At 36.8% G+C, this 24,900-nt stretch overlaps 2 protein-coding genes across 3 annotated transcripts in view; one reads left to right on the plus strand and one right to left on the minus strand.

Annotated features, from left to right (window-relative positions):
* The window catches only part of LOC134662802 (very long chain fatty acid elongase 4-like), a 115,741-nt gene extending 96,091 nt beyond the window's left edge, over positions 1–19,650 (plus strand). For both annotated transcript variants that reach the window (XM_063519108.1, XM_063519107.1), the window contains exons 2-7: positions 8,283–8,377; positions 12,365–12,633; positions 15,357–15,528; positions 17,523–17,650; positions 18,889–19,038; positions 19,454–19,650. In XM_063519108.1, the coding sequence (XP_063375178.1) occupies positions 8,296–8,377; positions 12,365–12,633; positions 15,357–15,528; positions 17,523–17,650; positions 18,889–19,038; positions 19,454–19,537 (885 nt within the window). In that variant the 5' untranslated portion in view covers positions 8,283–8,295 and the 3' untranslated portion in view covers positions 19,538–19,650. The remainder of the gene's footprint in view (positions 1–8,282; positions 8,378–12,364; positions 12,634–15,356; positions 15,529–17,522; positions 17,651–18,888; positions 19,039–19,453) is intronic.
* Positions 19,651–21,645: 1,995 nt separating this feature from the next.
* LOC134662963 (MORN repeat-containing protein 4 homolog) lies at positions 21,646–23,968 on the minus strand. Its single transcript, XM_063519267.1, has 4 exons — positions 23,955–23,968; positions 22,938–23,133; positions 22,253–22,362; positions 21,646–21,813 (listed from the first exon to the last, which is right to left on the minus strand). The coding sequence occupies exons 1-4, from the start codon at positions 23,962–23,964 to the stop codon at positions 21,659–21,661; spliced, it is 471 nt and encodes a 156-aa protein (XP_063375337.1). The 5' UTR covers positions 23,965–23,968; the 3' UTR covers positions 21,646–21,658.
* Between the last annotated feature and the right edge of the window lie 932 nt (positions 23,969–24,900).

Genomic DNA, 24,900 nt, shown 5'->3' on the forward strand with positions numbered 1-24,900 from the left:
GGCTACGCTCAATACGGAAACTCTTCTCAAAGAAACGGTACGTGTTATAGGACAGAAGCTTTCTCTTTCACACAAACGTATCTATGTATTTTTCGTCTCGCTGTCACTTTCACTTCTGTGAATGACCATCGAGAGAGGAAGTGCCGGTACAAAAGATGGACCGTTTTATATTAAAGATAGTGTTGATGGTACCTATTTAAAGGCATCGGAGGCAAATAATATTACAAACTCCAGAAATTAAAAATTAAATGCCTATGCCATTTAGTTTCGTTAAATGTACCTAATGGCTGTACCATACCGCGAAATTAACGGAATTTAATAAAACACCGTGAAGGTATTTCACTGGCCATTCCACTGACGGGATTTTTACCGAAACAATTTTTTAATTACACCAACGGGTCTACCGCGATATAATTTCATTGTTTTAACCTTAAATTCCGACGTTTCAGCTGAGTTGCAGGCTGTGGTCACGGAAAGACTGACAACCAAGCAAATGTCAACGGAGATATTAATAAAACACCACTAAACTACCCGAAATTAGTTTATATAAAAATGTACGGGGCCCGGGGTAGACAAAGAAATTGCAGCTTAATGTTTATTGTCCACGGCACGACACGCAACACTCACACGACAAAACAATTGTTATATTTAGATATTTCCAGCAACCCAAGTTATTTAGCGATAAGGCGTGAATAGTTTAACTTACTACTTAACTACTAAGATGTTCCTGTTAAAATAGCGTTTAAGTACCAATAGATTTTGACTAGCTCGACCAATAAAATTGTTCTTGTCCACTGTCGGGTTGTTTGTCTTGACTCCTTCGCATATGCACTTAGCCAGTTGAGACATATAGTAAATATAGAAATAGTATTATCAGCTTATCATGCGTTGGTAGCGTCTGTTTTGAGATATGGGGTAATCTTTTGGGGAAATAGTACCGACCGGGAACATGTTTTAAAATCTCAAAAAAGATGTATTAGAGCAATGTTTGGTCTGAAACCATTAGACAGTAGTAGGCCGTACTTTACAAAATATAAAATATTGACATTTCCATCTATTTACATCTATGAAGTAGCTTTATTTGTTAGAAATAACCCTGACCTATTTAAGAGGCAAAACTCAGTGTGTGCCTCATTAAGAGAACGGGATAATAATAGAATTTACAATCAAATTGCTAATACTGCCCTGCTGAGAAAGAGTATACTTGGTATAGCGCCTAAAATCTATAATAAGATACCAATGGAAATTAGGAATAGTAGTATTAACTTGATTAAGCGACATTTAACGAAATTATTATTGGAAAAATGTTATTATAATGTCAATGATTTTATTAATGATATTAGTTTTTAAGTCCAATGTCTACCTATTAGTACTAATTATTGTTAAATTTATATTTTAATTTTAAGGAATGCCCATAGGTTAAACTGTATATACTTAGATTTATTATAGATAGGTTTACTATATTTTGTACGCCGAAAGGCAAAACATGAAGGACAACTTGGTACAATATTTATAACATCTATATACTTACTGCTTTACTCATGTTTGACAAATAAATAATCTTTAATCTTCGGTTCCATAGTAAAAAAAAAACAACGGGTTGCACTCCGGGAGTGCCGGCAGAAGTGAAAACTCAATGACATTGTAACAGTTTTTCGATCAGGGCCATGTTGCATAATAAACTACAACTTATATTACAAGCGGAACTCCTTTTTTAATTAGTGAAATTAGAAAAGGAGTTCCGCTTGTCATATTATTTGTAGTTTGTTATGCAACATGGCCCAGGTCACGTGTCCGTCTTATGAATTTTTAATGTGTTGAATCTGTCGGTCACGTGACCTGTCGCGAGTTTATCATTTTTTCCCCATCACAAAAAGTGCACAGCGCCGCTAAAGAAGTTTTCACTTCAAAAATTGTATTACATTGGCATTGTTATTACAAGCGGAACTCCTTTTCTAATAAGTGAAATTAGAAAAGGAGTTCCGCTTGTAATATTAGTTGTAGTTTATTATGCAATACGGCCTAGATCTTCGATTTTCAATCCGCAAAAATCCAGCGGCAGAATATTTATAGATGAAAGCTCTCAATACATTTTTGACTTCGATAAACTGCCCGTATGACTGACACCTATTTGAGAGATATCTCATAATCACTGTCAGTTAATTCCTTCTCCATACATTTAATCAAAATGGTTCGTGTAATATTACACACGGTTGCTGCGTCGCCAGTTCCTATTTCTTTGAACTTAGCTGTCGCGTGTCTAAATATACCTTGTGTAAAGATTTGAATACTACCCAGTATACAGTTTTTCGCTATTGAAAAAAAAAGTAGTGCTTGATCAATAAAAGTGTTGATAAATGTTAAATCTTTTGCACGGCATTTCAATATTTGTCGTTGTCAAACTGCGCGCTGTACAATTGAGTCGCTCGCGGCACAAATACGTGGGGTATTTTTAGGGTACCGTACCTCAAAAGGAAAAAACGGAACCGTTATAGGATCACTCGTGCGTCTGTCTGTCCGACTATCCCCCCCCCCCTTTATCTCTCTATAGATGACAAGAAAACCTATTAGAAATGTGCAGTTAAGCGTGAATCGGACTTAATGTATTACGGAACCCTTGGGACGCGAGTCCTACTCGCAGTTGACCGGTTTCAGACTAGTTTGTTGGTTATTTATATCTCTATTACTTATTTCAATGTAACATTTCTATTGCTCTAGAAACGTAAGTAGACTAATTACTTCACATTTGTATAGACGGGTCTATCGTGAATTTATTTTATTACCTTTAGTTACCCACGTTTCGACACAGAGCGCGTACCATGAGTCACTGTCAAAACTGACATTTACGCTATCGAGAACGTAATTTACTTTCTATGCATCTCGTTTGCACTAATATGCGAGTACGAGCGAGTGAGCGAGATGTATAGAGAGTAAATTACGTTCTCGACGGCGTTTATGTCAGTGACAAACTGATGGTAGCCGTACAGGTTTCACTAGTCGTTGCTGCGGCTAACTGATGGCATAGCAAAATGTCAAAACAGAGATTTGTGCAACTCACCGACGAAAAGTGTATGAAAAAGTTTAGGGTAGACATCACATTTTCAAACCACCCAATACACATAATTTTATTATTGTCAATAAGTAGACAAACTTAGATTTTTCACTGTTTGCCCCGTTTCAATCCATAGTGGATAAGTAGATAATCAAAGATTACGTCGAAACCTGTTTGGAGAAATTCGAAGTTTCGGCAACATGCTTCACGCAGGCAACTATTTAATACGCGCATATACCTACCTACTACCTACTTACATAAATTGTAGGTTGAGTATGGTACGTCCTACTTTCGGCACAGAAGTTTCACATTGAGTTTATTTAACACATTAAAATGATAAAGCCTAGATAACCGGTACTGGACTACTGGTAACCATTGTGAAACAATCTTTACAATGTCATTCCGACGTACATATACAATAAAAATAACTAGAATGAAATTATAAATTGCAGAACAATTTGTCCAATAAGGCCGCTCTTTCGTTCGATTGAGGTAAGAGAAAAATAAAAGGAGAGCTCATTATACTTGTAGCTACAGTGAAAAAATGTAATCCTTAATAGAAACAAAGTTTAGAAAAGGAATAATAGAAACATGAATTCAATAGTACAAAGAAAACTTCAAAATTAACAAATGATATTCCAGCTAATTATATTACCTAAGCATGTACAGGTAGGTACCTAAAGACCGCCTGTTGTTTACCCTCTTCTTTTCTGTATTCTTTGTGTTGTTTTCTGTAACGAGGTGTGCAAATTGTGCGATAAAGAGTATTTGTATTGTATTGTATTGTATTGTACCTAACCAAAAGTGTCGTGTACAAATTATAAACTGAAAAAGATGTCATATACCTAAAGTGTCATTCAATAGAACTTGCTAACTATGTAAACAAAAGTTACTAGTGAATAGACATTCAGTGTCAATTTTAGTATGGCGGTTTGTTTACATAGTTAGCAAGTTCTACTGAATGACACTTTACCTATTAAAGAAAAAGTGGCCAAGCCCTCCAGTGGCCGAGGCCGGAATCGAACCGGCGTCTTCTTCATTTAATTATTCATTTTTGAAAAGTCACAAGGTAAGAAGCTGTTATTCCCCTGAGTCAACCCCATGAGCCGGCTGAGTACCTACTAAGCTCTTTGATTAGCAGGAAATATGTGACGTTATCTATGAAAAGGGACCTTAGTGTCGATGGCGGTTACGCCAAAATGCCGTGTGACGCTGTGCGGCGTAAGCGCCATCGACAATAAGGTCCCTTTTCTTTTTATAAAAAATACCTAATTAAATGCCCCATATACCTAATTTTAATTTTGTATTAAGGACCCGTGGGGGCCGTAGGTTCAGGTTCTTTTTTCACTCTCACTGAGCGTAAGGATGAGCGAGATGGTTGTGCGTGTGCGTAACAAAAAAAATAAAGTACCTAAGAATTCGATCAAAAATTAAATTGCGCACCAACGCAGAGCCAACAAGTAAGATCCAGAAATGAAATTGTTTTTGAATCTAATTTTTCATATATTTTTTTTAGTTTTATCATTCTGTTATTTTAGAAGTTACAGGGGGGGGGGGGGACGGGACACACATTTTACCACTTTGGAAGTGTCTCTCGCGCAAACTATTCAGTTTAGAAAAAAATGATATTAGAAACTTCAATATCATTTTTGAAGACCTATCCATGGATACCCCACACGTATAGGTTTGATGAAAAAAAAAATTTTGTGTTTCAGTTCTAAGTATAGGGAACCCCAAAAATTTATTGTTTTTTTTCTATTTTTGTGTGAAAATCTTAATGCAGTTCACAGAATACATCTACTTACTAAGTTTCAACAGTATAGTTCTTATAGTTTCGGAGAAAAGTGACTGTGACATACACGGACAGACGACGGACAGACAGACAGACAGACAGACATGACGAATCTATAAGGGTTCCGTTTTTTGCCATTTGGCTACGGAACCCTAAAAAGCGGCCAAGTGCGAGTTGGACTCGCCCATGAAGGAAAAAAAATGATTTTCAGTTCTAAGTATGGGGAACCCCAAAAAAAAAACTACTTACTAGATCTCGTTCAAACCAATTTTCGGTGGAAGTTTGCATGGTAATGTACATCATATATATTTTTTTTAATTTTATCATTCTCTTATTTTAGAAGTTACGGGGGGGGGGGGGGACACATTTTACCACTTTGGAGGTGTCTCTCGCGCAAACTGTTCAGTTTAGAAAAAAATGATATTAGAAACTTCAATATCATTTTTGAAGACCTATCCATGGATACCCCACACGTATAGGTTTGATGAAAAAAAAAATTTTGTGTTTCAGTTCTAAGTATAGGGAACCCCAAAAATTTATTGTTTTTTTTCTATTTTTGTGTGAAAATCTTAATGCGGTTCACAGAATACATCTACTTACTAAGTTTCAACAGTATAGTTCTTATAGTTTCGGAGAAAAGTGACTGTGACATACACGGACAGACGGACAGACAGACAGACAGACAGACATGACGAATCTATAAGGGTTCCGTTTTTTGCCATTTGGCTACGGAACCCTAAAAAGCGGCCGAGTTGGACTCGCCCATGAAGGAAAAAAAATGATTTTCAGTTCTAAGTATGGGGAACCCCAAAAAAAAAACTACTTACTAGATCTCGTTCAAACCAATTTTCGGTGGAAGTTTGCATGGTAATGTACATCATATATATTTTTTTTAATTTTATCATTCTCTTATTTTAGAAGTTACGGGGGGGGGGACACATTTTACCACTTTGGAGGTGTCTCTCGCGCAAACTGTTCAGTTTAGAAAAAAATGATATTAGAAACCTCAATATCATTTTTGAAGACCTAATATCCATAGATACCCCACACGTATGGGTTTGATGAAAAAAAAAATTGAGTTTCAGTTCTAAGTTCTAAGTATGGGGAACCCCCAAAATTTTATGGTTTTTTTTTTCTATTTTTGTGAAAAAATCTTAATGCGGTTCACAGAATACCTACGTACCAAGTTTCAACAGTATAGTTCTTATAGTTTCGGAAAAAAGTGGCTGTGACATACGGACGGACAGACAGACAGACATGACGAATCCATAAGGGCTCCGTTTTTTGCCATTTGGCTACGGAACCCTAAAAATATAGGCGCGAAGGGTTACTGTCCCATCGAAAATTTGATTTCGGGACTTTTTCTACTGACAAACTTGTTTCACCGGCTATACGTATAGGTATGTTAGGTATCGTACACTGTATTTACACGGTATTTAATACAAATTAAAGTGGTATATATAGAAGGTAAGGCTAGGAATGGATTTTAATTATTTCCTCGGATAATGTAGGTATTTACGACAAATCAAAATCCGTTGGGTTAAATATTATTGTATGTTAAATTAAAATATAATGTTAACTTAAAATTATAATAGCTTTGCCCCGATTTTAACAGAACAAAGTGAGGGAGTGTCATAAGGGTTAATCTACTTTTTCTTGTCACACGTTGCTATGGTTACGGTCTCCTGAGTCACTCTTAAAATTCTACGTTTTTCGTATTTAAATGAACCAAACTCGCATTTTATGGTAAGTAGTTGTAAGACCTTTCCATAATGGGACATCTACGAGCATGTTAGTAGAACATGGTACAGCAGTTATTCTAACAATCTATGCTACTATTGTCATCGCTGATGGGACAGAATAACAACAAGAAATAGTTGATTGACCCATAAACATCATATAATTTCATATACATTTGACAATGCCAAACTATGTAATTGCATGCAGAGTTAGCTTGGTCCAACTCTATTAACTTTTATTTTCTTTATTATGAAATAGTTATTTGTACAACAAGAGATCAAAGTTTGATATTTCTTCGAGTGCTTATTTTGAGTCCCGTGCAAGCGAAAGATTCTATACTACTATAATTTAGAATCTTCAGCGTAGTAAGGGACTCAAAAGCGCACGAGATGTAAATAACTTTGATCTCGTGTAGTTCACAAAACTTTTCACCTCAGCAGTGAGAACATATTAGAGAACCCGAAAAATGTATTCCTTCTTCATCACTTACCTATTCACTCATGTTTTCTTAAGATATACCAACAATTAAGTTTTCACCTCAGCAGCTCGAACAAGGGTACTTTGCTACTTAAAAACAGTGAGCAAAATTGCATTTTGCTCATTTTGTCTCACTCAGTGAGCAAAATGCGATTTTGCTCTCTGTTTTTAAGTAGCAAAGTACCCTTGTTCGAGCTGCTGAGGTGAAAAATTATTTTATTTATTTTTAATTTACCTACTTCAAATGCACGCTAAAAAGTTAAGTCAACTTTTTCTTGCGAGTGTCGGCTACGAAAACAAAAAGTTTCCCAGCGGAATTAATAGAGAAATGTCACCAACTTTTTTACGTTTTTAGGGTTCCGTACCCAAAGGGTAAAAACGGGACCCTATTACTAAGACTTCGCTGTCCGTCCGTCCGTCCGTCCGTCCGTCTGTCACCAGGCTGTATCTCACGAACCGTGATAGCTAGACAGTTGAAATTTTTACAGATGATGTATTTCTGTTGCCGCTATAACAACAAATACTAAAAACAGAATAAAATAAAGATTTAAGTGGGGCTCCCATACAACAAACGTGATTTTTAACCGAAGTTAAGCAACGTCGGACGGGGTCAGTACTTGGATGGGTGACCGTTTTTTTGCTTGTTTTGCTCTATTTTTTGTTGATGGTGCGGAACCCTCCGTGCGCGAGTCCGACTCGCACTTGGCCGGTTTTTTTGTTTCAAACATACTCGCTTTGTGTCATGTGAGTTCAAACTGTTCAAAGTAATGTACGAGTACGATAAATCATTATAAAGTCAGTCTGTTCAAGTCCCTATGGTAACGGCACCCATCATGAGAGATTTATGACAAAATTTGGAGTATTTTGGATATGTCACAACAGGTATAGGTTGTTCTACCGCTTTGCGCGGTAAAAGATGAATGTCCTTTTAATCTTTTTCCTTGTAGAACGTGTTTAAATAAATATCAGTTGCAATTTATTTTCAACATAAATTAAATTAAAACTAGGTATGTTTTTTTTTCTTCAGTCATGGACAGTATGGCGCCATTTCTTTTAAAACAGACATAAATGAATGAAACGTAAAAACATAACATGTTTATAGTTACGACTCATTATTCGTGCCACATCTATTATTATGGGTGTTAATTATACTTACTCTGTATTTTCCCGTTGATTAAATACGAGTAAATATTATTTTTAATGTGCTTTTTTTTGTTACAGATCACATTTCAAAATGACGCCGCAAATATTAAATTCGACGCAAAGTGTTTTAAAAGACACTTACGATTACTACCTATGGACACTATCATTGTCGGGTAAGTTAATTCCTTCTTAAAATACACAGTCATATCCGATGGTTGACTTTATAAGTTTTTGAAAATTGCTGTTAAAAATGAACCGTAGGTATTAAAATTGCCGTAAAAAATTAACCGTGGGGTGGGTATTCAATATTGAGAAAAATATATTTCAAAGTGTTCTCATTTCATATGTATGGCCGTAAGTAGCACCAGAAGATAGAACCAACTTTTTTGTATTTTACAGTTAAAAATGGATCCCAATAAAACTTTTAAATAATTTCATTAAAAAATTATCCGCACCTACTTTGGACTAGTTTAAAGTTTGGACTAGTTTACATGCCTATATAATAAGTTGTATGGGAGGTATGATAAATCTTGTTATCAATGAGTTTTAAAATATACCCATTTAAATGGTAAAATATCTGGGCGACCGAGATTTGCTCGGAAAACATATAAAAACTCAAAAATGCGCGTTTTCCCAGAGATAAGACCTAGCTAGATCGATTTTTCGCCCCCCAAAACCACCATATAGCAAATTTCATCAAAATCGTTAGAGCCGTTTCCGAGATCCCCGAAATATATATACATATAAATAAATAAATAAATAAATAAACAAACAAGAATTGCTCGTTTAAAGGTATAAGTTTTCCCAAAACTCGCTTGAAGTTACCTATTTATGGGCTTTGTAGTCTAAGTTTAAGTAGGTACTTAACTTAAAGTTGATTATCCCAGGTACCAGTTAACGTGTGACCTCGAGAACCGCTGCAAATACACTAGTAGACCATAATTATTTTGATACACCTATAAAGAATTAATTGTGATGGGAATATCCAGTTCTCGAGGTTGTTACATAAACGGAAGCTGCGTCTAATGACCACTTTCACTTGGCAACCTCAAAACCAAAATGACGTATTATTACGAAATACAAGCGCACCTATCACCCTTCTGATACTAGAATGCCAGTGTGATGTTTTATATAACTCGCTTAATAGTCTGAGGTCTTTAACATTTGCGTTTTTATGTAAACGGTCTATTGACCGGAAAAAAAAATGCATCTCGTAACAAATTGACGTGCGATTGAGATAATGGTAATTTTATTTTAGTTTTTTTTGTGTGTTAAGGATTTTTCACACTACACTACTTTGCTGGTGGTATTCGTTTGCCCAGGTAAATCTATGACTAAACCAATTTATGTGACATAACTGGGCTAAACTTGTAAGAGCCACGGTCCTATCCGTAGTAGGTACCTACTTATTACTTCAATGCAGTTTAATTTAAACCATTTTAGATTGAACAGAGTTGCTTCATGTAGCTATTGTGTCGTTCGATTTCCAAAAAAAAAGAATTTCTACTATATTTCGTTCACTATTAAATTCATTTTTTTTTGTATGGGAGCCGGAGGCATGGGAGGAGGAGGAATAGGGAGCCTATGGCACGATTTGTCCTTGAAGCATACTATCTATGTATCACTACATAGTATAAAACTAAGTCGCTTCTCGCTGTCTGTCCCTATGTATGCTTAGATCTTTAAAACTACGCAACGGGGTTTTGATGCGGTTTTTTTAAATAAATAGAGTGATTCAAGAGGACGGTTTATGTATATTTTTTTTAACCCGTGCGAAGCTGGGGCGGGTCGCTAGTAGTTAATATAGCTTTTACAATGAGAATGCAGGTTTTGTATGTAGGTAAGCAAGAAAACATAATATTTTCTTTTTAAAACTGTTACGAAATTAATTATCATTTAATATAAGTCTTGTTTAAATCCTGAATATTTATAATCCATAACTATTTGGCTCTAAAATGATTAATTAGAACATAAATCGATTTAAGGCCAATTTGCTATATCGGAATAAAGTTTGATAGATTTAGTACTCCAACAAGACGATAGGTAATAAATTAACTAACTAGGACACTTAAAGCTTTTCGAATTCGCCGACAGATTCTCGGGAAATTATTAATTAGTACTGCTGCCACTCGAAAACTTACCTACTTAGTTAACTGTTTCCACGTGCGGCGGTAGCGAATTAATCTAATTTTATAACCAGTCTTGAACCTTGTTGCAATGAGATAAGGCCTATCGACTGGTAATATATCTACTTACACCTTACACCACAGAACAAGTAATAAGGTTAGAATGGCGATGCGAGCAGGGTACGTGTTGCCGCGGTTTTGAGCAAACGCTCGCCTGCTACTCGCCCGCGCTGACCGAAAAACGAAGTAAACATGCCTTTTTGCGCCACAATAACGTTCAGATTAAGAAGCCAGACATCAAATATGTCTAAAGGCGGCGTATCCATTCATCACGCACACAAGGCGCTAACTAGTTTTTACTACCGTTGCGCGAGTGTTAGTAAATGTGGAGAGGAACGAGCGGCGACACCGGTTCCGATACTAACTGCGCGCGATAGCCATTCTATAACCTCTTTAATATGTTCTGTGCCTTACACAGTAGATTAAGGAAGAATGTTAAGTGCAACCATTCGCCAACAAACTGTCATGCAGTTCGGCGAAAAAATATGTGTAATGAATATTTTTGTGTGTTTTTATTGAGTACCTAAATAAAAAAAATTAAATTGTTCAGATAAATTAATTAAAATTAAAGCAATTCGCGAAAAAAAATTGTTCTCACATCTTTTTGCGATTTCAATTATTGCGATTTAAATCAGCGATTAATCGGTTCATGCATTTTATTTCTCGATCACTAGACTGTGCCTTAATCTAATACCTTTAAACGAGCAATTCTTGTTTATTTATTTATTTATATATACTCATACTCATGCTCATATTTTATTAATAATATAAATTACAGGTCAGGCTTACATGGCTTATATATATATATTTCGGGGATCTCGGAAACGGCTCTAACGATTTCGATGAAATTTGCTATACGGGGGTTTTCGGGGGCGAAAAATCGATCTAGCTAGGTCTTATCTCTGGGAAAACGCGCATTTTCGAGTTTTTATATGTTTTCCGAGCGAAGCTCGGTCACCCAGATATTAATTTTAATTACAGCTCAGTTGTAAGCCGAGCACGGTCGAATAAATGAATAAAATATAAATATACAAAATAGTCTCCAGCCAAACGTATAGAATACAGTTCATGAATAATCCCAAAGATTTAAAACTATTTAAGTTTTAAATTGATTTTTGCATCAATCAGAGGCGTCTGCAAACGATAGGTAGGTACCAAAAAGGATCATGATCATCATCATCATCATCTGCTTAATACAAAATTAATTGAATATGGGGTGGCGCATCGTTACTGGAGAATTCCCAATAAGACTTATAACTCCAGGAGCCGTTTATGAAGTGTTTAATGCTCTTACGGTAGATGTATTGTCTTGTCACCAGGCGCATATGAGTGATATACTTAGTGGAAATATTCGCTGTGATCGAGTGAAGTCTCTGTAGTTCATTTGACAGTGCGATGGGCACAATGAATATTTCCAGCTTTCATTTGTTTCTAACTAGTTCTAATCTAACTAATTTAAGTTTTCTTCTTTAACTTCTTTGTCGGCTTTTCCGCTCCAGAATTTGCTTAGTTAATTAATGGTATTTTATGCAAAATGTTACCCCAATTATTATTTGCACGACTAAATGTTAATTACTACCTGCATGTTTAAATTTGCCAGTGCTTTGGTGCGAACTGTAATACTGTGTAAATTGTATACAGGTGTTGACTTTTAAAAATTATGAATTTTAAGACTTCCTCTTTTTAATACAAAATAAATATTGCCTTCAATGTACGCTGGCATCAGTGTGTTTGACGTTGCTTGTCACGCTTTAAACATAACAAAATTTGCAATACATTGCGTCTTAGAATAAACTTTAAAGTGTAATAAAAACCAAAACATAAGTTATTTTTAAAAGTTGCTGAACAAATGTTGGTCAGTTTGAGGAGTACAGCCTACAGTTTATTTTATTGCTCCTGTTTAACATCCTGTATAGTAATAAAACAAATTGGCACTTGTTTTACTTGCTGACAATGATTTCTCATTTGTTTCAGATAACAGAACAAAAGGATGGCCGCTAGTCGACTCCCCGGGTCCAACAGTATTTTACACAATGCTGTATCTATTCATCGTATGGTCAGGACCCAAACTCATGAAGAACCGTCAACCATTCCAATTGACTTGGTTATTAGTACCTTATAATCTGGCTATGGCTGGTCTGAATGCTTTCATAGCCATGAGGCTGCTCACGGCATCTTTCCGATTGAGATATAGTTATATATGCGAGCCGTGCCGGCAAAAATATGACCCTGATGAATTACAAGTAAGTATCCTGTTTTTTTTTTATACAGGGTCATTTTTGGACCGTTAGCCATATTGTGCGAGATGATTAGGTAGGCTATACTGAACAACTTTTTCTATGGGACCAACTCCGAAATCACAAAAATTATTTTGGCCGTTTCATACATTTTGGTCGAGTGGATGTCGACGTTTTCTATGGGAAGCCCAAATTTTTTTTTGGGATTTCGGGGTTGGTCCCATAGAAAAAGTTGTTCAGTATGACCTACCTAATCACCTCGCACAATATGGCTAATGGTCCAAAAATGACCCTGTAGTTATGTCGGTGGCAAACAAGAATACGGGCGGCCTGATGGTAAGCAGTCTCCGTAGCCTATGGACGCCTGCAACTCCAGAGGTGTTACATGCGCGTTGCTGACCCTAACACTCCGCACCCTCGTTGAGCTCTGGCAACCTTACACACGGCCAGAAACCAAACACTGTGAGAATATTCCTGATTGAATACTCGTATTATCAATATTAATTATCATACTTGGGTTACACAGATGTATTGCCTACAGAATACTAGCGGTAAAATGACTCGGAAAATACGATATTGTAATACGGGCAGTACGGTTACCATCAGTTTGGCACTGACATAAACGCCGTCGAGAACGTAATTTACTTTCTATACATCTCGCTCGTACTCGCATATGCACACGAGATGTATAGAAAGTAAATTAGGTTCTCGATAGAGTAAATGTCAGTTTTGACACTGTCAGTGACTCATGGTACGGGCTCAGGTGTCCTCAACGTACAATATTATACCTATGTAATAGCTCTACTACCGTTTAACTAAGGCGGTTCATAATATGATGTTGTTATGGTCAGCCAGGGACTGGTTGTATTAGGGTTGGCTTTATGAAGCTGTTTTGTATTACATTAAGCTAACTTAATTTAATAAAAAAACAGCTTAGTACCTACCTAAGTACTCAGGAATTATGTAAATTAGTAACTAGTTTTAGTTCCAAAACTTAAATACCTTTCACTAGAAAAACACCGCGCTTCCAACGACCTAAGTTAAGTGGTAGTCTAGTCCCATAAATTAAGTGTTTTTTGTTTGAATTTGCTTAGAAACTCCAAAAATACATTCATTTTGTCTCTCAGTTATTTTTACAACGCCGGCAAAGTCCTCTAGGTTTCCGTGGAAGGCTTTTAGTAAGCATTTCTGTTGGATGTGATGGGTTGTTCGTTATTGTGCGCCCGGGGCGAATGAATACAACCACATTTGGGCCTTAAAAAAAAATCCATTTTCACAGTTTTAATTCGTGGGCTTTTAATTAAAATTCTTTGTCTCCTTCTGATTCTAACAGGATGTAATGTTTTTTGTAAAGATTGAACGATGCAATAAAAGTAAGTACTATAAATAGGTACCTAAATATTAAAAATAAGTCTTAGGAGAAAGATAAAAAAAAATTGTTAGTAAAAGTACATACCTACCTGCTTTTATTTTCCATGTAGATAAGGTATGCAACGATAGATTAGGATATACAAACAACCTACCTCTGGATACCACTGGAGTGGCAGGCGCCCATAGGCTATGGTTACCGCTTAACTTTTAGAGAGTTATTTTTTGCTGATGTGGTATAAGGGCTAGGCTTTATTTGCCGATTAATGTGTAAACAACTACAGCGAATAATAGATATTGATTAAACGTAGGGTAACGAAAAAGATCCATCATCCACCAAAAAAAGCGGCCAAGTGCGAGTCGGACTCGCCCATGAAGGGTTCCCCGTATTTAGGCGATTTAAGACGTATAAAAAAAAACTACTGACTAGATCTCGTTCAAACCAATTTTCGGTGGAAGTTTACATGGTAATGTACATCATATATTTTTTTAGTTTTATCATTCTCTTATTTTCCTCAACCTCAATATCATTTTTGAAGACCTATCCATAGATACCCCACACGTATGGGTTTGATGAAAAAAAAATTTTTGAGTTTCAGTTCGAAGTATGGGGAACCCCAAAAATTTATTGCTTTTTTTCTATTTTTGTGTGAAAATCTTAATGCGGTTCACAGAATACATCTACTTACCAAGTTTCAACAGTATAGTTCTTATAGTTTCGGAGAAAAGTCGCTGTGACATACGGACGGACAGACAGACGGACAGACGGACAGACGGACAGACAGACAGACATGACGAATCTATAAGGGTTCCGTTTTTTGCCATTTGGCTACGTTTTTGACAAATAATCAATACTTAATTTGCAGATTTTTCCAAAATTACGTTCGTTTGTGCTTTTTAATAAGGTGAGAGGGGGGGGGGGGGAGTGCGCCATGCCGTCTAAATGCGTCTACCTATAAGTTATCAAAAACTGCTTATATGATAATAGTAATACTACTACTATTAATAAAACTGCAAGCTGCTATTATTACCAGGGTTCGGAAGGATAATTATCGTGATTTTTATGCCTGATAATTATCGATTTGGTAATAACTTAAAGTTGTAATACCTAAAATATCAAAAAACGCCCCAATAATTATTTTGTACTATCAAAGAATATCCATAACTGGGATAATTATCCGATAATATCGGATAATTATAGCGATAATTATCAAAGACTATAATTATCTGGATAATTTAGAACCCTGAATATTACTATTATTTTATAAGCAGTTTTTGATATATTAATGGTAGGCGCACTTACACGGCATTACGCACTTCTCCCCCTCTCCTTATACTATTCAATTCTTTGTCATTTTCAGATAGCAGATGCAGTGTGGTGGTACTACTTCTCGAAGCTTCTAGAATTCTGTGACACATTCTTCTTTATTTTGCGCAAGAAGGACGAGCAGCTGACCTTCCTGCATGTCTACCATCACTCCACTATGTTCAGTTTCTGGTGGATCGGCATCAAGTGGGTGCCGAGTGGATCAAGTAAGTTGAAAAAGACAACACAGATAATAGTAGCATTACATTAGCTTTGCTCGGAAAACACACAAATCTCAAAAATGCGCGTTTTCCCAGAGATAAAACCTAGCTAGGTCGATTTTTCGCCTCCCAATAGCAAATTTCATCGAAATCGTTAGAGCCGTTTCCGAGAACCCCGAAATATTGATATATAAATATACAAGATAAATACAATTTATGGGTCAATCTTCCACATATCAACCTAGTCCCGACAGTAAACTCAACCACGCTTGTGTTGTGGAATGAGGGTCGCTCCGGTCGCACTAATACGCGAGTACGAGCGAGATGCATAGACAGTGAGTTACGCACACGCTAGCGAACATGTCAGTGTCAAACAGGTGGTCGTATCAAAATAACACCATATCAACATTTTAAAGCAGAATCAGCGTCCTACTTGATTTTAAATGGCTTCCCTAGTACACCGTTGGATCTCGTTTTTTCGTCGATAGCCAGCCGTAATATTCAAGACGCAAAAAACCTTTTATTCGGACCGATAACTTTTAGCGTTGGAGACTTGAAACTAAAGTCTTTATGGTAGTATTCTCACGATTAGTATGCAGACAGAGTCCCAGCTGTTAAAGAAAAACTGCCTACGGCTCTGACGTGGGTAAGGTACCTAATTTTGGTAGAAATCTATAAACTTTTCTTATTTCGATACTCCCCATAATTTAGCGGATTTATAACATAGGCGGAGGTTTTTTTTTCTTAGTCTATTTGTTATCCATGACTCCCGATTCAGCGCTTCTTCCGGCCAGTTGTTTAGGAAGGCGTCAAAATCGTCCCGCCATCTCTGCCTGGGCCTGCCCCGCCCATGCTTCTTCGTCGACATCCACTTGGTGGCTATGTTAGCCCAACTATCCGGTTTTTTTTTTTTTTTTTATTTATTTATTGATTGGTTCACCAACAATAGTTTACACTATATAAAGTACAACAACAAACGTTTTGAGTAATTATGCTAAGCGTAACAATTACTTACAGGTAAACACCACTTGCATTGACTAAGGTACTAAAATTACATATACTTAACATACCGTTTACAATAATAATGTAGGCATTAAACTAATAAAGGGGGCAGACATTATTACATTGAGTGGATATCACTAACTTATACTATTATTTTTGCTAAGCAGGCCCGAACAGATTTTTTAAAGTGATACGCAGAGTCAAAGTGTATATCCATTATATGGCTACAGCTATTTACTACCTTGCATAATCTAGGGACAGGTGAGTTGCTCCCGTGGACCGTCCTACGGAGCGGGGGGCACAGGGGTGTTATCGGGTTTCGAGGTATTCTCTTTGGAGCACGGAAGTGCAGAAGACCAAGGAGTTGCGGACAGTCTATGTCATTATTCAATAATTTATACAAGAACATTGCATCCGCGATGCCTCTGCGTAGCGATAACGACTCAAATTTGAACAGTTTTAATCTTTGGGCATACGAAACGGCTGTTTTGGCTTTGCCCTCTGCAAAAGTCAGGTGCCGCAGGAACCGCTTTTGAACCCGCTCCAGTCTTAAAGAGTGAGTAGCGTAGTGTGGACGCCACACTACACTACAATATTCTAATATACTCCTCACAAGGATATACTAAATATAAATTTAAAATTTAAAATAAACTTGAGATTTTGAATATAGAAATAATAATAATAAAAGTTTATGAATAAATAAATAATAATAATAATAAGATGCAGAAGGCGGTGATCTTGGACACGGCGCGGATAGTCCGCCGGTTCCTCTCTCTGCGGCCCTGACCACCGGCAGCTTGGGCCTTGCCCCGCTGCTGGCGGCATCCTAGGTTAGGTTTTTTATAATGTGTTTATACGTATTTTTTATTGTTTTGCAAGTGTTTTTATATTTTACTTTTATATTCATATTATAAATAACCTAACGTAAGAGGAAAAATAAATAACGAGATAATAATAATAAAAATAAATATATAATTCATAATCCATCTTCTTTCCAGCATTCCTGCCAGCCATGGTGAACAGCGCCATCCACGTTCTCATGTACACCTACTACGGACTCTCGGTGTTCGGCCCCACCGTCAGCAAGTTCCTGTGGTGGAAGAAATACCTCACAATCCTTCAACTGGTAAATAATTCATCATCTTCATCTTCCTCGCGTTGTCCCGGCATTTTGCCACGGCTCATGGGAGCCTGGGGTCCGCTTGGCAACTAATCCCAGTAATTGGCTTGAGCACTAGTTTTTACGAAAGCGACTACCATCTGACCTTGCAACCCAGAGGGTAAACTAGGCCCGTATTGGGATTAGTCCGGTTTCCTCACGATGTTTTCCTTCACCGAAAAGCGACTGGTAAATATCAAATGATATTTCGTACATAAGTTCCGAAAAATTCATTGGTACGAGCCGGGGTTCGAACCCGCGAGCTCCGGATTGCAAGTCGCACGCTCTTACCGCTAGGCCACCAGCGCTTCTGGTAAATAATTCGAAACGACATTACTACGGCGTCAAATACGGCCTCACCGTCAGTTGCGAGCGTATGATGGGCACATGTAGGGTTTGCAATCCGGATCCGAAATGTATGAAATTATCCGGATCTGGATCCGCGGATATTCCCATACATTTCGGATCCGTCGTGCAAACCCTAGGCATATGTAAACATACATTGTTGATACCGTTAGATAGAAGACAAATACTTTATTCAATATTCAGTTTTTACCACGTCGATATATCGCCCATCACGTATGTGGTGGATTTGTTGTTAATATTACATAATCTAAATATTTACGTGTATAATTGTATATTTAATGTTATGTTACAATACTTTTTACAAGCTTTTTATTAACTTGCAATGTACCTGTGTATGTCATTATGTGCATATCTAACTTGATCTATAACTATGTTTGTACGGGTCAAATCTTGCAAGTTAAATTTGACCCACTTCCCGACTTCCAATAAAGCTGAAAATTTGCACAAAATTTACGTGTAAGTCGGATGACAATGCAATAGTATGGTACTATCGAGCTGATCTGATGATGGATACAGGAGGTGGCCATAGGAACTCTGTGATAAAACAACGCAACCTAATTGTGTTTCGGGTTTTTAAAATTGCCTCGACTAGTATTAATTGGCCGTGGAAAGAAAAGTACAGTCAGCGATAAAAGCTTGTACCAAAAATTAAATCTTTGCCAAAATTCTTATGTTTTCTACTTCTTTCCAATGTTTAGTGTATTTTTCCCAATCATTTTTGTGTAATATATGTATGTTTATCCTATACTTTGCTTTGTACTTCTTACTATTTTCTATTATTTTTAATATGTCTTTTTGTACAATAGAGAGTTTACTACTACTACTTATTTACTTTACAGATCCAATTCACAGCTGCGCTAGTCTTAGGCATTAACGGCATCCGCATGGGCTGCGAGTTCCCCCTCTGGATGCACTACGTCCTCATCTTCTACATGATCTCCTTCATCGTTCTCTTTGGAAACTTCTACATAAAAGCCTATCTTGCAAAGGTTGGTATTATTTTTTACTACCTATGTTTAGAGTTTGCAATCCGGATCCGAAATGTATGAAATTATCCGGATCTGGATCAGGATCCGCGGATCTTCCCATACATTTCTTCGTCGTGCAATACCTACCTATATTGTTTATTTACCTTAATGTTAGGACGTAATGAAATCCTTTGTTTATTACGGTTTTCGATAAAGCATACATTTTTAGTAGGTACTTACCTACTAATATGGCAATTTTTATATAGGTATAAGTAATACCTTTTACAGTACACATGGTGCTAATTTACCACCCTAGTGCGGTAACTGCCACAATACGTCGTGCATATGTCGAAAATTTAAAGTGCCGTAAAACTTAATCTTACTTTAAGCTTATCGTTAATTAATAATGATTGTTAATTATTTTATTTCTTTACAGGGAAGCAAATGTATGGAGGTGAGGTATGGCGAGTGCCTGGACGATGAAGAAACAATTGCAATGAGGAAACTTAAACAAAATTAAAGAATATCATATATTCAAAATTATCTATGAGATAGGTACAAATTATAGCTCTCTGGCGGTCGACAATTTTATGTTATTGTTATATTAAGGGTAATTTATTATATATAAATATATTTTTTATTACCTTTTATTTATTTATAGCCATAAATAGATTAGATTAGATTAGATATATTTATTTCTTAAAGAAAAAGACACAGTATTTTACACAACAGGATAAAACAAAGGCTTTCATTAAAAGAAGGTGTCGTGTTATTAGGCATCTCGCTCTTTTCAAATCTTCATTCAACACCGTGGTTCCCAAACTATTGTGTAGTGTGACTCACTTAACGTACAGTCAAAGAATTTAGGTAATTTCTTACCCATTTCAGTAAAATGTTGTTAGACATTCGCAATGCATTAAGGTCGAAAATTGCGACATTTCTAACAAAAGTCATGCTCTATCTAGCTCTTATTGTGACAGTGCTATACGATATTGAACCAATTTTATTTATTTCCTTTCTGCGACTCATTTATACTTGAAAAATAAGTCCTCTACAATATAAATTCAGTGATATGGGTATGCCAGCTCTTGACAGTCTTGAAATCCGGAAATTCTTTCAATATCGGAAATTAGAAAACTGGAAGAGGGTCTGATATATTCTTACTATAACCACTTACAACAGAAATGACTTAGGGGAAAATCGGCTACATTGTACCATCAGTTAACACATTCACTGCCAAAAACCCGCTGCGTGAGTTCATTTTGTATTAGAAATGGAGCGCTCGGCACTGAAAGTATTAAATGATACGACGACTAGGTTTTACGATAATCAACCTACTTTATTTTTTACCCGAGACACCAAAGAATCCTCAGTCTGATCAGATATGTCCATAGGTTGCGTAGGTTTTAAGCTATTACTTATTCTGTGGTTTTAAGTCCCCAGCAAGCATGGTTTTCCATATAAACGTTGTTACGCTCTCATTTTAAAACGACTAGCTAGATTGCTCTGAAACTTTGTACTTACAATAAGATATCTATATCTAGTCCTGTAATTAGTTTATGTAGCTTCAGATACCATCATCATCAGGCCTTTGCGTCTATTGCAGACGATTTATGCATTGCTGTTTAGACAACGGGTTTGGTAACTGTGGAGGCCGATGCGTGAGCGGCACGACCTCCCACATATTTGGCAGAGAAAGCTCACCAGCGGGCTCAGCATGGTTCCATTTTTATCGACTATCACTATGCCCGTCACTTTCGCACTTATATAAGTACTTGTTAGAACGTGACAGGCATGGTGACAAACGATAAAAATGCGACCGTGCTAGCCTGAGGTTCCAGGCCCGGTTTGCTTCAGATACCATAGTTTAAAATATACAGCGAATTTTATTTTTTTATACAAAACTTGTTTTTTCTCTATTTCGTAAGACCTAGATTTACCTCATATCATTGTATGTGCAAAGTTTCATCCGACGAAACTCCGTTTTATGGGAAGGTGAAATTCGGCCGAGCTTGCTGGGGTACTCTTAAAAGTTGTTGCATTTTCCCATGTAAAAAAGTCCTAGTCGTTTAAAACTATGGCATAGGTACGATTAATGCGTCTAAGTATTTGAGATTTTTAGTGTTCCGTACAAAACTTTGTCCACGGAATACTTTGGGATCACTTCGGTCTTGCAAATCAGTCAAATGCGTTTTTATTACTTATATTATAGTCAAATTATTATATCTTTCTTTTTAATTTATTTTATAACAGTTCAATCTAATCATTTTTTACATACACAAATAGGTCGCATTGTCGCTTCCTGGGTGAGGACAATGCCCATAGTAACAAAGTATTACATCGGTTGGCACTGTAATTGATGGACCATATCAACCATGTGTCCACAACGGTGGATGGCACTGTGCTGTTTTCCAGAGGCCGATTGTGAATTAACAATTTTGTATGGTTTTAATCTTGTCATGATATTATATTGACACGACTCATAGTGATATGCGCACAAAGCGCGAGGGAGATGTCTAATATTTCGCTCGGTCCAATCAGCGTGAGTATAGTCAAGGTCGTGTCAAAACAAAAACAGAGCTGTAAGAAATTGTAAAATCGGAATCGGTCTCCTGGATTAGGACAACATGGTAACAAAGTATTACATCGGTTGGCACTGTGCTCGGGCCATGTACGCGACCTTCTGCGCGCGCTGGACCACCTCGGGGCAGCGCTTGCGGCGCACCAGCCTACAATCCTGGAAGAATCCCTCGTTGCGAGGGAAGCCATTGCTGCCATCGCTGAAAGTCACTAATCCTGCGAACAAAGTTAGGTGTATGGTGTTATGAAGCGGACGAAGCGATTATTAAACATTTATTCAACAGCTTTGTATATTTCCCAATTTTTTGGAGTTATTCGGGCATTTGCTGCATAGACATTTACCTGACCGTTTCGGCTATTATTTAGGGACGCAGCAATTAGTTCACTTTCTCCCGTGGAGAGACCTAGTTAGAGTTACACCAACCACAGTTAACAGACTGATTAACGTCACGCTGCAGAGATCTATGAAACTTCCCATACAATAAAATTAAGCAAACGCTTTAACGGTTTGGTGCAACCGACCGAAGTAGTTTGAAATTATCCAACGTGAATGAAAACCCGTCAAAAACTAACAATTTGAAAGATAATATACAACACAGAACATATACAATATACAATACAAGACAAAAATATTTTAACAATCTCGTTTACTAACCCAGACCCCAAACGCGTCCGCCTCTGAATTCCCCCTCGAACTTCATGCCATCGGCGCGCCAGAACACGCCATGTCCATGGAACCAGCCCTGCATGAACTCGCCTTCGTACCTGGACAGATACAATTATCATCAGCAGCAGCAGTGGGAAATTAATTTTTAACTTGTCAATTGTCATTGTCAACAAATCACTACATTTTATTATATGTAAATTGGAATATACAAGCAATACAAACAAATAGTACATTTATGACCGTGACTGTACCTGTGCATTTTATTTCAATTGCAGTCGAGGGACCTTACATTTCCCCATTCAAAAGGTCCCCCAATTGCGATTGAAATTCGTCTCACTCAGTGAGCAAAATCAAATTTTGCTCAATGGCATAGAATACTCAAAACGATTTGTCATCACAAATCGCGAAGGAAATAATATCCTTATTTGCTTTAAAAAACAGTAAGAAAACCCTTTTTTTAAAGTGTGTGTAATAACCAGGAAGCAAGCCATTTACCAGCAGAGCCCTCTGCCAGCAGCAGCAGACCAAAACCAACGGTAAGCCAAGTTACTGTCATACTGTCATAAAATACAGTCCACTGGCTATACGCCACATTTTCTGCTTTTATTGAAATTTCTGTATTTCTTGAAATAAATATATTTTGAAATTACCTCACGAAAATCTTGTAACTTACTTGGCACCATCAGGAAAGGCCATTACTCCCAGCCCAGAGCAAAGCCCACCGCTGACCGCGCCGTCGTACCGCGTACCATCTGGTAGCACTAAGTGGCCCATGCCATGTTTCTGACCCTTAGAGTTCCACTCTCCCACATATCGGGTCCCGTCTTCATACTTGTAAGCGCCTGTCTTCACCACACCGGGATCTACGACTAAATTAGATAAAATATAAAGATAGAATCTGTGTAAGAATGTCCTAACATAAAAACAATAAAAAAAAATTGTTATTCGTGACGATCACAAAACATGACTGTACAGACAACAACAGCAAGAAAAGAAGAAATCAATAATATGTGTGCATCACGAAATGGACCCAACCCAACTCAGCATAATGCCTAGTCAGACGGCGCTACGGAGCCACGCTGTTGCGTCGTCGCTCAAATCTAATGTTTAGTTAATTTGTAATTGGTTTTTATTTGTAGTTTTATTTTTTCCTTGTATCTTGTTTTGTAGTTTCACAGTGCCTTGGTTTTTACTGTAATGCTGTGTCACTTATTTGAGTAATAAATAAATAAGTAAATAAAAACAGCGCTGATCTTCCGTAGGGCCCACTCAGTGAATTACAGATGATATTATTGGGCCTATTTTAGTGGTCCGTACAAAACTTTGTTTCTGGAGCACTTATGGGATCACTAGCTATTGGAGACCGGTTAAACTGGTTTTTCTCGGAGACCAGAGATTTGTTTTTCATAGATGTGGCAGTCGACATCTGTGAAAAACAAATGTACGGTGTTTTCGCGGTTCAGACATTTATATAAGATAGGTTATGATTTTGTTTAAAGATGCGAAGTATATTTAGATTTATTTTATATCTTTTTGGATACATATAACCTTTTGGATGCAGCCACTGTAAAATGCTTTTGTTCAATAAATTATCTGTATTTGTAATAATGTATTTGGTAAATACAGCGACAACATCACGACCAAAATGACGACATTACTTTATGCACACTGAATATATTATTTCACTCACCGTCGACCATTCTGTGGTTACCAGCTGAATACTGAACTCCAACAGGCTTAAGTCCTCCCTCTAATAGGGTTTACGGGTAATCTTGTTACGCCGCGATCAAGAGGCCAATTCGAACTTGCGTATTGATATAAAATGATATCTGAATTAGTTATTTTGGCATCGACCGCGCGTGGGTTTCGCTCGTCCTTGTTACCTATTGGCGCTAGCGAGACGCACGGGCGAATGATAACAAAATGACATAATTTTGATATCTTATTATAAATTATGTCATTTTGAAGGATATAATTTGCAAATAACCAGGATTTGAACCCGGGACCATAAGCTTCATAGGCAAGGTCACTAGGTTACTACCCACTAGGCCAGACAGGTCGTCACGATATGTTCTTTTTTTTAGCATTAGAGAAAAGGTAAACAATTTTGACATGTCTTTTTATTGAAAAATGCTATTTAAAAATCAGTAACTATTACGAAAACAAAGGATTGTAAAATGATCGTATGTATTCATTCTGTATTCATTTAAGTATTCATTTAATCATTGCTTTGTGTGTACAAAAAGGTCTTATGAATCTAATATCTTTAAACGAGCAATTCTTGCATATTTATTTATTAAATAAATATGCAATACATATTTATATATTTATTTATATATTTGCATATTTATTTATTTATGAAAAAAAAATATATATATATATATATATATATATATATATATATATATATATATATATATATATATATATATATAAATTTCGGGGATCTCGGAAACGGCTCTAACGATTTCGATGAAATTTGGTATGTGGGGGTTTTCGGGGGCAAAAAATCGTTCTAGCTAGGTCTTATCTCTGGGAAAACGCGTATTTTCGAGTTTTTATATGTTTTCCGAGCGAAGCTCGGTCACCCAGATATTATTATATTATATGTGATTTATAATTGTCACACATTTGCC

This window comes from Cydia amplana, chromosome 3 (assembly GCF_948474715.1).
Source record: "Cydia amplana chromosome 3, ilCydAmpl1.1, whole genome shotgun sequence".
In the NCBI taxonomy this organism is placed as follows: Eukaryota; Metazoa; Arthropoda; class Insecta; order Lepidoptera; family Tortricidae; genus Cydia; species Cydia amplana.

Coding starts and splice junctions, on each gene's coding strand:
- LOC134662963 (XM_063519267.1), bottom strand. Junction 22,363..22,937: donor GCCTTTCCTGATGGTGCCAA/GTAAGTTACAAG, acceptor GTATCTGTCCAG/GTACGAAGGCGAGTTCATGC. Junction 21,814..22,252: donor CGGACGCGTTTGGGGTCTGG/GTTAGTAAACGA, acceptor CTTTGTTCGCAG/GATTAGTGACTTTCAGCGAT.